Here is a 14,141-nt window from a genome sequence, read left to right as displayed (position 1 = left end):
GATTTCATACCAACAGCTCGACGCCAAATGTTTCGCTTTTCGCAGTTGGTTAACCTGACCCCCTCAAGTCCCAAAACGACAGAGAGCGCAACATTTTTAGAAAGAGACGCTTGCAAACTGCACATACCATGTTAAGTCCTTTAAGGCCTGTTCTACAATACGTCGTATGTCGGATCGTAAACCGTAAGTCGTAAGAATTGACCAATCACAGTTGAATGTAAGAAGAATATTCGATTGTAATTGGTTAAATATTACGGCTTACGGCTTATGACCCGACATACGACGTATTGTAGAACGGGCCTAAGGTCCATCTACAATAAGAGTAGTAAATCGTAAGTCGTAAGAAATTCACCAATCACAGTCGAATATGAGAAGAATAATCGACTGTGATTGGTAAATTTCTTACGGCTTACGACTTACTGCTCCCATTGTAGATGGACCTTTACACATAAAATCCCGTAAAGCCGTAAGACGTAAGCATAAGAAAATCGACCAATCCCAATTGAGTGGAGGGGTTACGGACAACCTAATACTCAATTGGGATTGGTTGATTTTCTTACGCTTACGTCTTACGGCCTTACTTTTTTTATGTGTGAAGGCCTTTATACTTGCATCAGTGTCGGTCCACAATAAGGATTTTAAACCTTAAGCAGTAAGAAATAGACCAATCGTAGTCGAATATGAGAAGAATAATCGATTGTAATTGGTCGATATCTTACGGTGTAAGGCTTTAAGTCCTTATTGTGGACCGACACTCATGATCCTCTCTGGTTATACTTCCACCATGGGCTTTATGCTATGCTCATATCGTATTATGCATTTCATGTGCTCCAGGCCTAATGCAACGGGAGAATTTCCCTTTAGTTCGACAGCTGACTTTATATATCGGTATTTATTTTCATCAATAAGCTATTTTATTAATTATTTATTTTCATTAATATGCTGTGTGAATTAATAGAATGGTAGAAAAGCAGTAGCAATTTTGATCCGTAATCTGCTTTTCCGCTGTTAATGTAAATGCTCCTTAATATTGATAGCTAGCTCTTCGAACGCAGCCGCAATTGGCTTCTTCATCGTATCAACTATCGTATTCGTTGAAGTGATGCACAAACAGTATTCGTATTTTTCATTGGTCGATATATGTGTGTATATGTATAAGTACCCCACATGGATTCAATTTCAAATGGAGCTATTGCTAACTGCCACTGTCCATTTCTGACTTCTGTACAACGAACGAAGCCGTTTTCTCTACTTTATAGGTGCCAGTTGTGTTCAATTCGTGATTATATGAGTTCTATCTTCCATACAAAAAAAAGTTCTAATTGTAGAGTGAAAAGGCATTATCAATGACATGTGAACATTAGGTAATTGTATAGTAAATAATAACACGTAGAAGATATTAGTGTTACTGCAATTGAAGGGCTGATTGTGTTATTGTGAGTGACAAGGTTTGTTTTGTTTTGTTTAACGTTATTAATAATCGTACTTTCATATATTTTCTGTTTTAAGCAAGATTTTACACATAATATTTCATTATGAACATAAACAAGCTATATAAATTTCTTTTAATTTTTAATGTATCTCATTTGCAGTATGCATTTGAAGTATATTAAGTTTTCGAACGCATGATATCTTTAAATTGCACGTATATTATTTAACAGTTATTGCTTTAGAAAGTTTCTTTCAGTATGATATGTGCATGGTTTTACTTATTAATATATTTCTTTTCTTATATTGTATGTATTGAATCTACATTTGATTTTCTTTTAAATTTATTTAATAATTATAAATCATTTCTATCTATTGCGTTTGGCAGATGGAATCTCGTCTACCAAAACCAAAAATAGTGATAAACAGAGCAATTAGTACAACGGATATAACTGCTAAGAATAATAAAATAACTAAAAATAATATATTGACATCGACAGTAGTATCAACGTCAACGTCAACGTCAGGTTCAGCCAATATGAAATCTATGAATGAAAATGTTCTACCTGTTAAACAAGGCTTAGTTCGAGCAAAGACATTGTCTACAATCATACGACCAAACAATGTGAGAGCAGTAAAACGAACAGCTACTAATGTAACACATGGAGAAGCAAAGAAACCTCTTGTTAAACCTGCTCCTAAAGCACTAGTGAAGTCAAATAATGCAATGACTAATAATACAGTGAACAAGGTAAATAAAGTTGTTCAAAATGACGTAGATAAGGCAGGTAAAATTAAAAAGTGGGATTTACGAGGTCGTTTGGCACAGACAAGTGATAAACTGTCAATTGTACAACAGAAGAATAAAGATATAGCGTCGAAATACAATGCGCTCCAAGAATTGGTAAATACTTTACAAGCTAACGAAACTGAATATAAAACTAAAGTAGAAAAATTTGAAGTTTTGAATAACACTTTGACTAGCGAACTTCAGGCTTTAAAAGCAGAAATGCTTACAATTCGAAAGAATGAGGAAGATTTAATAAAACGATTGAAAGAATCAGAAGAATCATGCACAAGTATTTCTCTTGCTATGAACGAATTTCAAGAAAAATGTAAGACTCAAGAAATATTGATTTCAGAACAAACTGAACAATTAACAGTTTTAAAAACAGATTTAGAATTGAAAAACGAGATGAATACAGGTTTGAGTATTGCCAAAGAAGAATTACAAGCATTGACTCATAAAATGGATAAGGAACGTAGAATGTTGCATAATACCATACAAGAATTAAAAGGCAATATCAGAGTATTCTGTAGAGTTCGCCCAAGAACGCCAAAGGAAATTGATCAAATGAAAACGTAAGTAAACATGTTCTGTTTTAGTTATAAGAAAGAATTGAAATACTATTGAGAATTGTTTTTTCAACTGTATATTTTACAATTTCTACAGAGTGAATACTGGTTTTTATGTGTTTTGCTTTGTATCATAACTTTATAACATAACTTGTTTCAAACTTTTTTTTATCTAATTTACCTAATAGGTTTTTGTTTGTTTTTTAAATAATATAAATTGATATGAAAAAAATTTTTTAATATTTAATGATGAAAAAAACATGATTTAAAGTTTAAATACTTTTTTGCTTATATTCTACAAATATTTATATGTATAGGATGATACATTATAAATACAGTTGAAAAGTGATTGCAAAAATATATAAAAAATGTATAATAAAAATGGTTTTTATATGAAGTTTTGTTTTTAAGAAAATGATGAAAAAATGTGATTTAAAGTTTAAATACGTTTCTTGCTTATATTCTACAAATATTTGTATGCATAAGATGATTCATTGTAAATATAGTTGAAAAGTGATTGCAAAAATATATTTAAAAATATATAATAAAAATTGTTTTTATATTTGTTTTTAAAATTTAAAATTTTAAAATTTGTTTTAATTTGAAGTTTTGTTTTTAAGAAAATTAAAAATTGAAAATTAATATAGTGTCTCTGTTTTAAACTTGCTTCTATTCTTCTAAGTACTTCGATAACTATTTCATATTTTGATGAATTTCATTCAATAATTAAATAAAAATTTGTTTTATTTAAGGAAATAGTGGAAGAGATGTATAATAGTGTGTGTATCTGAATCAAATTATTACTTGTTACAGGATGTGTAATGTTAACTTCATAGACGATTGCACTATTGAAGTCGGCAAATTTGATGGATCAGACGCAGTCAGCTGCAGCGGAAAGTTACGAGGAATAAAACAAGAATTTTCGTTTGACAAAGTATTTACTTCAAATGCATCTCAAGCAGATGTGTTTGAAGAATTGTCTCTTTTAGTACAATCAGCACTTGAAGGCTACAACGTTTGCGTATTTGCTTACGGCCAGACTGGTTCTGGTAAGACGTACACAATGGAAGGAGAATGTGGATTACAAACTGAAGGCATGATACCTAGAACAGTATGTTCTTCTGTATATTATTTCTCCATATTTTATACATTCTATATATCTACAATATAATGCATATAAAATGATATTTGATAAATTGATAATTAAATTTTAGTTTATAAAAATTATTTATCATATACAAATTGCATTTGTTTTAAGTAGATTATTTTTTTTTTTTTACAAAAATATATAAATAATTAATTTTGTGTGTGTGTTTAATATTTTTAAAATAATAAAATTTATATGAAATTCCAGGTACGTCATATATTTAAAGAAATGAAACAGTTTCAACTTCTCGGTTGGGAGTATCGAATAGAGGCTAGTTTTCTGGAGATTTATAATGAACATATCGTAGATCTTCTTGATTCTCAACCAAAAACGCATGAAATACGAATGGTTGATAGTAAAGGTCAAGATTTGTACGTTAGTAATCTTCGGATAGAAGAGATACATAGTCCAGAAGAATTGCATGAATGTCTTCGAATTGCACAACGTAATCGAGCTGTGGCGGCTACTCAATCAAATGAAAGGTACGTTTTATTTCATGTTATATCTAATTCAAATTGCACTGAATAGTTACAAAAAAATTTTTTAAATTTATTTTTCCTTTTAATTTAAATAACATTTATTCTATCAAAAACGTATATATAATTAAATTTTATTAGAATATAATTTAAAGTATTTAATAATTTGCTTTCTAGATCCTCAAGATCACATTCAGTGGCAAGAATACGATTAATTGGTACACACACTACAAAACAAGAGGTATCAGTGGGAAATCTGAATTTAGTTGACTTAGCGGGGTCCGAACGTTTGAAGACTGAAGAAGCTGTTAGGACTGCAGAAACCAAAAATATCAATAAATCTCTGGCAAATCTTGGTAATGTTATTTTAGCACTTTTAAAGAAACAGGAACATATTCCTTATAGAAATTCTAAATTAACGCATTTACTTATGCCTTCTTTGGGAGGGAATTCTAAAACTTTAATGTTGTTAAACATATCTCCATTAGACGAATGCTATAACGAGACATTAAACTCGCTAAGATTTGCTAGTAATGTCAATAATTGTAAGACTGGAAATATTAAACGAAGTCGAATGATTTTACAAAATACAATTAACTAAATTTGGACATGTTAAGTCTGATTAAAGTGTCACGTTTTATTTTTATGATTAATATTTTTTTATTATATGTAATTAAAAATAAAGAAAATATATTTTCGTGATTAAACCACAATAAAATGTTCACATTTTGTGACGTTAATAATGACATAATATTAATTATTAAGGACACCATTAAAATAAATAATACATATCTCTGAAGAAAAAGTTTATATAAACGTTAAACATATAACCGCTTTATCAGAATGTAATTAGATTTTTTATTCTACAAGAAAACTTTTAGAAGTAAAATATAGTTTATGGTTTATCAAATTATGATGTACTAATAACATAAATTGTATATATAAACAATTGAAAAAATTTTGAATTTGTATCATTATTAGACCTATATTTGAACATTTAAACAGATACTTTTGCATATTATGTTAAAATAAATAAAATTAAATAAAAACTTGGGTTTTGAAAATATTTATAATAGTTTTAATAATAATATTTTAATTTTTAATAATATTTAATTAAATTATAAAATAGGCCAAACTAACGAGCACTAATAAGATGACGCTTAAATATAAAATATAAAATTTGTTCAAAGCGAATAGGCGCGTACATGTTTCGGCTTAGCCTTCTTCAGCCGCAGAAAATCAAATAAATAGTGAAAAATATATGAGTGACATAATCGGTATATGACAATAAATTAGTGTAGAAAAACGAGAGTCAAATATAAAATATACATGAAGTAACCAGTGTTAAGAAATAGCAATTTAAGAGTCAATATAATCACAGTGGTCGTCGAAATTTTTCTTTTATTCTGGAGCTTTTATTCTCTTTGTTCACATTATAACGTCTTAACAGAGTGGAAATTCTACATTTAATCAAATTAACAGAGTTGAAAATATTGTGAAAATTTGTCAAATAACCAAGTTAATATCGTTAACTATGGATTTAATGAGCGTAATTAAAATCTAAAATAACTAATGTATATAAAGAAATGTTAAAAACTTACTAAGTCAAATGTAAAAAATCCACAAGTTTCTCATATATGGACAAAGGAGAATAAATTTATACTAGTCGCTGTCGTGTACAATACTTCCAACGGAATTTCCATCCTGAGATATCGATTATGTGACTCGTGTATTTTTCGCTATTTATTTGATTTTCTGCGGCTGAAGAAGGCTAAGTAAAGCCGAAACATGTACCGCGCCTATTCGCTTTGAATAAATTTTATATTTTATATTTAAGCGTTATCTTATTAATGCTCCTTAGTTTGGCCTATTTTATAATTTGATTGTTTTTACATTGACGAGCTTGCCTCATATTGTTAGTAATATTTAACTTTCAAATGTATATGTAGATTATTAAGGACATGAGATGAATAATATCGAGGCAATATCAAGATATTTTGTTTGAAATTTACAAAACCTCAAAAATTTCTATGAATCAATCTTTAAGCTCGATTGTATGTACAGTTATAGTTTTATGACAGGAAACATTATCTTACTGCTATTACATAGTTCAAACTTTGTGTACAATTTTGTATTCTAGTAATGTTTTGATCATTAAAAAATAAATTAATGACAATTTTATATTGAATATTGTCATTTTATACAAAGAAATCTTTTAAAAAATAATCATAGACAAAAAAAGAGAAAGAAAATTGTAGCATTTTTTTGATAAATATAATATTTTAATTTCAGTATTTGTACAATATATAATACAATATATTTAGTTAGAAATGTTTACTTATATAAATGTCAATTTAATTGTACAAATTTATTTAAATTTAAGCTTAGATATTTTTGCTGCTATTCCAAAAAATAAAATTTTTATATTTCTTTTATACCATGCAATGTTATAATTGAAATGAGATTTCCAATTTTTATCTAAAAATTGTTTATAAAATATTGACATGTCATCTGCAGTTAATGTTTCCTTTCCTTGTGCCTTTAACGTTTGTTGAAATTGTTTACGTTCCTGAAATCACATAAAATCTTTTTACTAAGGTATATATTTTATACATATATCACAAGAAAGAATCACACTTAATAAAATTACCTCAATAAAATTAGTATTATGCTTGGACCAAAATATCTGATTCCATTGTTGTGTCTCTTCTCTAAGCTCTCTATAACTCTTTTCTAAGTATGTTTCTTTTGAGCGGCTGGCAAATACAACAGGTCTTAGATTTGAAACTGGATCAGGAGGACCAATTACATCATGAAGTTTTTGATTGTTTTTCAGTTTAGTTGTTTCCTAGAAAAATAATGAAGATAAAAACGTAAGATATAAACCTCATTGAATAAGACGCATTTTCTGTACATATTTGTAAGTAGATAAAAATAATAATTAAATCATTATAAAAACAGAATAACAACCTATTAAAAATACCTTATTTTTAGATCTGCAAATTAGTTATAAGATCTTGTCAGTTTATAAGCATTTATGGCTTGTAATTAACAAATGTTTAAATAAATTTAAATTAAAAGGAATTATGTGCCCAGGAATAAATCAGAAATAACGTAGTAATGCCAATGCAAGCCGATACGGATATTGGTATGTATAATAATTTTATTGTTACAATCCAGCTTTATGCAAACTGCGTGCCGCACTTTTTGTCCGTTTTAAAACACTCTTATATGAAGCCAGAATCCACTGTAACGAATTAAATTGACAAGTAATTTAATATTTATGATGCTAACAAGCATCTGAAGTGCGGCGTGCACTTTGCGTATAGCTAAGTATTGTAAAAATAAAATTACACATCAACATCGTATTGACATTTCCAACATATCTTAAGTTTGTTTAAAATTCCTGCCTACTTAAATTATGATATTAGAAACGAGAAAATAAATAAAAATTTTTGCAATATATATATATATATTCAAATAGAATAGTTTCCTACAACATAATTTTAAAACATTTAGGAGAATATCTTTTAATAAAACTATCTTTGGTTCAGTGATAAATTAAATCATTTCTATATATTATATTATACTATATTCTATATACATATAATTTTATAGTTGTGAATGTAGCTTATTTCGTTTTTGGTTATGCACAATTCATTTTCAGATATGCAGGATGTATCTTAAATAGCGTTTATTAATCATACTGTTGTAAAAAATTATGTTAAAAAATTCAGAATCTTTTTTTTCTACAATACTCCATGGAATAGTAATTATACTGTAGTGATCGCTTCATTGAATATTAGTAAACAAAAATGGTTTAAGCTTTTTCGACTCATTGTCAGTTCTTTTACAAGAAATAATTTTACGCTAATAATTAATAAAGTGGGTGTTATTTAACCCTGCATAATTATTATTTATTAACAAAACAAAAGAATGTTCGACATATTTTATGAATCTGTTATTGGTTTTATCCATATATTATTTCAGTTTAAGTGTTTGTTGAAACATATTTTCTTTTTAATATTTGTTGAATTTTTATTCTAATTTTTTCGCTTTTGACGTCACAATCTAAAATAGTTGTGTGAAGAGAAGCCTTAAAATAATTTTACTACAAATGTATACATATAAAGATTTCTATAATGTTTATAACAGAAAAATTGTTTAATTAAAGAAAATATTCTATGTGAGTATGTGTTTGTGTTCACTTAACAAAATATTTTTGTTTTAAAATAAGATGAATAATTACAAATAAAAATAGTGTACGTCTTAAGTCTATAATCAGTGTAATCTCTTAATTAAATTCTGATAATTGATTCGTTGCCTTAGTTAAGTGAAAAATTTCTATAGGTATGCTTTGTCAAAGTTAATGTTAGAATTCAGATAATTTCATTTTACTTGTCAAATTATTATTTAAGTGCAATTAAATTAATAAAAATATTGTTAATTCAGTTCAGTGCGCGCTTAGTCAGTATATTTTGATAAATGTTTAGTTTATGGTAATCTTGAAATTTGATAAATGTACATTCTACATTTTTATGTATTATAAAAGATTTGATAAATAAAAAGAGTTGCTCGCGATTCTAAAAACAAAAATTTAATGCTAAAATTAATATGTAAAGATTAGGGAACCTATTATACAGCGATAAGAATACAATGATACTGGTCCACTTGACGCTACAAATGTTCGAAGCATTCCAATCGGGCAATTAAAAGAAAGCGTTTTATTAATTAACTAATCAAAAAATGTATTTGTAGCATCAAGAGGAACCAAAGAATAATAAGCACGTGCCACGCCGCACTATGATGAAAAAAGAGCAAACTTTGAAATGGCACTTGTAATTTAATTCCAAAATTTTAAAATACTAAAAAGAGGCCAAGAACAAGCAAAAAAGATGTTAAATTAAAAAATTAGATAATTTATTAATACAATTAGAAAATTAATAATTGTTTCGATTCTACTTTATAGTTTTTATAAGTTTGAACTGACAATATGAATAATAAATAAGCGATATAAATAAAAAGGGACGTTATAATAAAAAAAAACGAACAGTGATAAAATATTCTCATGTTTATAATCTCATAATTTTTTAAACTGAAATTTTAACGAAATTGCTATATAAAAAAAATTAAGTCATTCTTAATTGTATTAGAGAATACATTTTTTAATTTTTTACCTTAACATCTTTTTTGCTTATTCTTCGCCGGTTCTTTTTGAGTGTTGCTTTGCAATACTCAATTAACAACCTAAGCAAGGTGACGTCTTAATAACGTCAAAAGACGTCCTAATAATATCTCTAACATCAATAAGACGTTATTGAAACGTCATTTCCCTTATAGAAAAGTATTCCTGAAACTACCGGCCAAAATATTACTGGCAGTAATTTACAGTAATTTATTACTAAATATCTTTCAGTAGTTTCAGTAATAAATTACTGTAAATTACTGCCAGTAATATTCTGGCCGGTAGTTTCAGTAATACTTTTCTATAAGGGTTGACGTCATCTTGTTACTTGGGAAGAGTTACTTAAATAAGTTCCATTAATTTGAATTTTACCTAGTACAAATATTACATTATTTGCATATTTAAATTAATATTATACATAAGTAGAGAAGCGGTTTCGATCTAATTTTATACATAGATCTAATACCTATAGATCTTGTTTTACATTGGAATCAGATAATGATGATGCATTACAAGTACCTTTCAAAATTCGCGCACTTTTTCTGTCACAATCCATGCCATACTCACATGATAATAGATCACATACGGTTAATTTGATGCTACAAATGTTTTGAAGCATTTGATTGACCAATCAGAACAAAAAAATTTTACAAATTGGCCATCAAATGCTTCAAAGCATTTTTAGCATCACCTTGACGGTATCCAATTATATGTCGATGTAACAAATTTGACAAGTTTCCTAACCTTAAATATGTCAACAATTTCTAATTTTGAAGTCACAAGCGACTCATTTTATTTATCAAATATCTTTATTTTTACGTCAAAATAATTTTATCAAAATCTAAGAATAATGCCATAAACTAAACATTTATCACTTATTAAAATATTTACCATGCCAAATAATCGACATAGTTTTACGATATGTCTTGTACGATAGTTATAATATTGCGGTACAGCGTTCAACATCTTTTCAAGATTTCATATTAATACAATGAATCGACTACAATGAGGCACTTTTTCCTCTTTAAACATAGATATTAGATCCACAGATTTCTATCACAGAATGGTGTGCTCCACTTTTGACGCTCGCAACGCTTGATGCGTATGTAGTATATATACATACGTGAGTATATTACGTATAAGTTATATCATTTGTCCTTGTTTAACATTTGATAAACAACAAGAATGAAATGATTTCAAGAGCAAATGAGTGGAACGCTACTTAAGTACAGTATATACAATCACATGTATGATATGATATATTCACGTGATACTCTCCAGATCACTTGGTACTCACGGATGCACATGATGAATCATTTATCCTTGTTTAACATTCGTTAAATATAGGGATAGATGATGCATCATGCGTTTCATGCGTGAAACGAAACATCACAAATGTGCATGACGTATAAGTAATATGTATATACATATATTGCAATTTTCGTTATCGGTTGGATGCTGCGTTTTTTTTTAACATATATGCAAAATCAGCAGAATGAGCAGTTTATATAATAGTATAATCTGTAGATATAAATATATATGAAATATAAAATTGAAAGCATTATTTTTAATATTATATATACATGCAAATTCAAAATGTACCGGCGTACCGCACCGCAAGAAAGGTGATTCCACAATTCAAAATGCTTCAAATTTTGTCATTTTTTCTAATTGCAGAAGATTAATGAATTTAGAATCCGCATATATATAATACGAAATTCGAAGAAATTTTGACTTGTGTCACTAATTATTATACGTTGCGATATTATAAAGTATTATGTAGGTCAACATAGGTAATTTTTGGTTAAACTTTTATATCACGTTAAGAATAATGCAAAAAATTGCTTTTGCAGACTTATCGTATCTATGGGTACTTTATATAGTTAAATTTAAGTTTTTTTTCTAACTTAAGGATGTTTATAGCACCTATATTTTTAAAATATTAAGAATTTAACAAAAATTTTACAGATTTTATTACTTATATATATTATATATATGTTTGGAGACTTATGACAAGAGCCGAAGTCGATTTATTGAAGCAATCCAAAGTTATAAAGATTTTAATTTAGATTTTTAGGTTGGATTTGGGGTACCGTCACTGCTAAAAGTTTCTCATTATAATTCAGAGAATTCGAAAATTCTCAGAAAAAAAGGAACAGAAATTTTAAAGTGTATCTCTGCGCTCTATAATTCTGAAAATTAAATGATAAGATTCTGCACAATCCTAATTATTACTCAAACTATATGAGAAGAGCAATATATATTCGTCAAAATCAAATTCCAGCAAATTTTTGCTACTAGTACATACGTACTAAACATATCCTTAATTCAGGTCTTCAGATTTTATAAAAAAGTTACAGCAATGTGAAAAATTGATACGGGATACGTGTTGTGCCCCAGCTATGTATGATGGCCCAATACCATCAGGATTGGATAAGTTAATATTTTTTTTTAACTAAGTTAAATTAAAGTTAACAGTTTAAAAATTTAACTTAGTTAAGATACAAGTTAGTCATAATAAAATTAATTGAGTTGAAAGTTAAATTAATTAAAAAAAAAAGTAATTAAAAAGTTAAAATTAAATTTTTTCATTTTATAATTTTAGGGTTTCTAAAAAAAGTTTCTAAATAAAGTATATATTTGTTATACTTATTTCTATCGAGCCGCGGTAAGAGGACCGATTTCGAAGGATTTCTTCCAACGTGATTGAATGCACAGAAGGTCCGCGAACAGTGATTCTTTCCCGCGGCCAGACTATATTTATTATATTATTACAATTGCCTTGATGTGTTCTCAAATTTGAATTTGAAGACATTAATTTGGACATGTATATTTTATTTTGGGTTTACATAAAAATGTAACTTCAAGAAAGTTAGATCAAAAGTTAATAGTTACCGATAAAATGTAACTAAATTAAGTTAAAAGTTAAGAGCCTAAAATATAACTAAGATAAGTTAAAATTATTTAACTTTTCAACTTTTTAACTTAACTTTTATTTTTTTAACTAGGCACTACTCAAACCTAGCTGCCTAATACATATGTATAGAGTTGAATCTAAATATATAAATTTCAGATTTTTAGAATTAAACTTCATTATTTTTTCCAAGTATTCTGTCTACAGATTGTTCATTTCGACCATAATGTTTCCTATTATTTTTAATTTTTATTTTATTAATCGGTCTGTTGGCAGATATTTGAGATATTAAATTGTCGCGTAGTGAAAATCAGCCGGCACTGCCGGTAGTGAACTTGACAGTAAATACGCATGATCAGAATCATCCGAATCGCTAGGGAGTGCTGACTGAGTGGGTGACCTTTCTTGTCCTTAAAACATCAGTTTATCACGAACTGCTGGATAGCTTGTTTAGTGGTCAGTTGTCAGCGCTTCTCGATTTTCTGTTCACAAGTCGATCCGTCGATTTCCATTTCTGCTTCCGTACGTCTATCAGGGAAACGAAGACAGAGGTAACCGTCGCATCTAATAACCTTATATTTATATCGATTTTCTCACATATGATTCTGCGTTTTTGTAAACCGTTCCGAGTGAACTATAAGATTTCAAGATTTTCGAATTTTTGGGGAATTAATAGACAATGTTTTATATCAAACTTTATTGCATATTGTTTTTTGATGTTACAGGCGTCAGGTAATATTAGCTTCTGGTATTTTCTTTTCAGATTGTCACGTCAAAAGCATAATAAAAGTTCTCGCAAAGTACATTAAAATGGAAGTATTTTTCAATAACACTTACAGTTAATAGAATGAAACTTGTAAAATAACAAAAATTCTCCTATAATTTGGTTAATAAATATTTTATTCCGTTAGTAAATATAATTGCAGTGTAGATATAGGTTATATCTGGAACTGAATTTTGCTAAATTACATGTACATAAAAACATGTACATAAATACATGTGTTTATTACATAAAATAATGTAAAGAAATAAATATGATTTAATTTCTCTCTTTTTCTGAAACTAAAGGAAAATTTTTGGGATATTTTATAAGTCTGTTTTATCGATTGCAAATTGTTTCAGTGAAAAATATTTCCATTTTAATATATCTTGTAAGAATTTTCATGATATGTTTTGTATGGTATAGACTATACAGATATATTGGGTGGATCCATATATTCGTTCGGTTTTTGAAGGCTGAAATGAAACAAGGTTTTTTCATACAAAGGATGAATTTTAATCAATGATGTATTCTCCGTTTTTGTTGATTGTTGAAGAGGTCATCAACAAAAATGGAGAATATATCATTGATTAAAATTCATCCTTTGTATGAAAAAAATTTGTTTTATTTCAGCCTTTAAAAACCGAACGAATGTATGGAACCACCCAATAGATGGTGTTTTCTCACTTTTGATATTACAATCTGAGATAATAATGGTGATCGAGTAACCAGGAACTTAATATACCTATGTTTCTTGAGTTTTATATGTAGATACAATATTCATCTTAGAGGTAGCATAGGTTAAATGTATAAAAGAAGAACAAAATTACTCTTTTGACGATTAATTAAAGCGTTTTCCTTTAAGGTTGCACTCG

General features: G+C 27.9%; 3 protein-coding genes across 4 annotated transcripts in view; 2 read left to right on the top strand and 1 right to left on the bottom strand.

Annotated features, from left to right (window-relative positions):
* The first annotated feature begins 1,147 nt into the window (after positions 1–1,147).
* Positions 1,148–5,367, top strand: LOC105451437 (protein claret segregational). Of its 2 annotated transcripts, none has more exons than XM_011691877.1 (5): positions 1,148–1,364; positions 1,817–2,790; positions 3,598–3,895; positions 4,139–4,413; positions 4,585–5,367. In XM_011691877.1, the coding sequence occupies exons 2-5, from the start codon at positions 1,817–1,819 to the stop codon at positions 5,006–5,008; spliced, it is 1,971 nt and encodes a 656-aa protein (XP_011690179.1). In that variant the 5' UTR covers positions 1,148–1,364; the 3' UTR covers positions 5,009–5,367. The 2 variants fall into 2 exon arrangements, with proteins under 2 accessions (XP_011690179.1, XP_011690178.1); XM_011691876.1 differs by having other exon boundaries at positions 1,148–1,448.
* Positions 5,368–6,667: 1,300 nt separating this feature from the next.
* LOC105451436 (apoptogenic protein 1, mitochondrial) lies at positions 6,668–10,842 on the bottom strand. Its single transcript, XM_011691874.1, has 3 exons — positions 10,484–10,842; positions 7,058–7,255; positions 6,668–6,976 (listed from the first exon to the last, which is right to left on the bottom strand). The coding sequence occupies exons 1-3, from the start codon at positions 10,556–10,558 to the stop codon at positions 6,776–6,778; spliced, it is 474 nt and encodes a 157-aa protein (XP_011690176.1). The 5' UTR covers positions 10,559–10,842; the 3' UTR covers positions 6,668–6,775.
* A 2,003-nt stretch (positions 10,843–12,845) lies between these two features.
* Positions 12,846–14,141, top strand: part of LOC105451435 (pyruvate kinase) — a gene marked incomplete at its 3' end in the record, with an annotated part of 11,295 nt that continues 9,999 nt past the window's right edge. Inside the window, exon 1 of the mRNA XM_011691873.1 lies at positions 12,846–13,057. The remainder of the gene's footprint in view (positions 13,058–14,141) is intronic.

Source organism: Wasmannia auropunctata, unplaced genomic scaffold (genome assembly GCF_000956235.1).
Source record: "Wasmannia auropunctata unplaced genomic scaffold, wasmannia.A_1.0 LD336051.1, whole genome shotgun sequence".
Classification (NCBI taxonomy): domain Eukaryota; kingdom Metazoa; phylum Arthropoda; class Insecta; order Hymenoptera; family Formicidae; genus Wasmannia; species Wasmannia auropunctata.
Note: the sequence above shows the minus strand (reverse complement) of the source record. Positions and strands in the feature narration are given on the sequence as shown.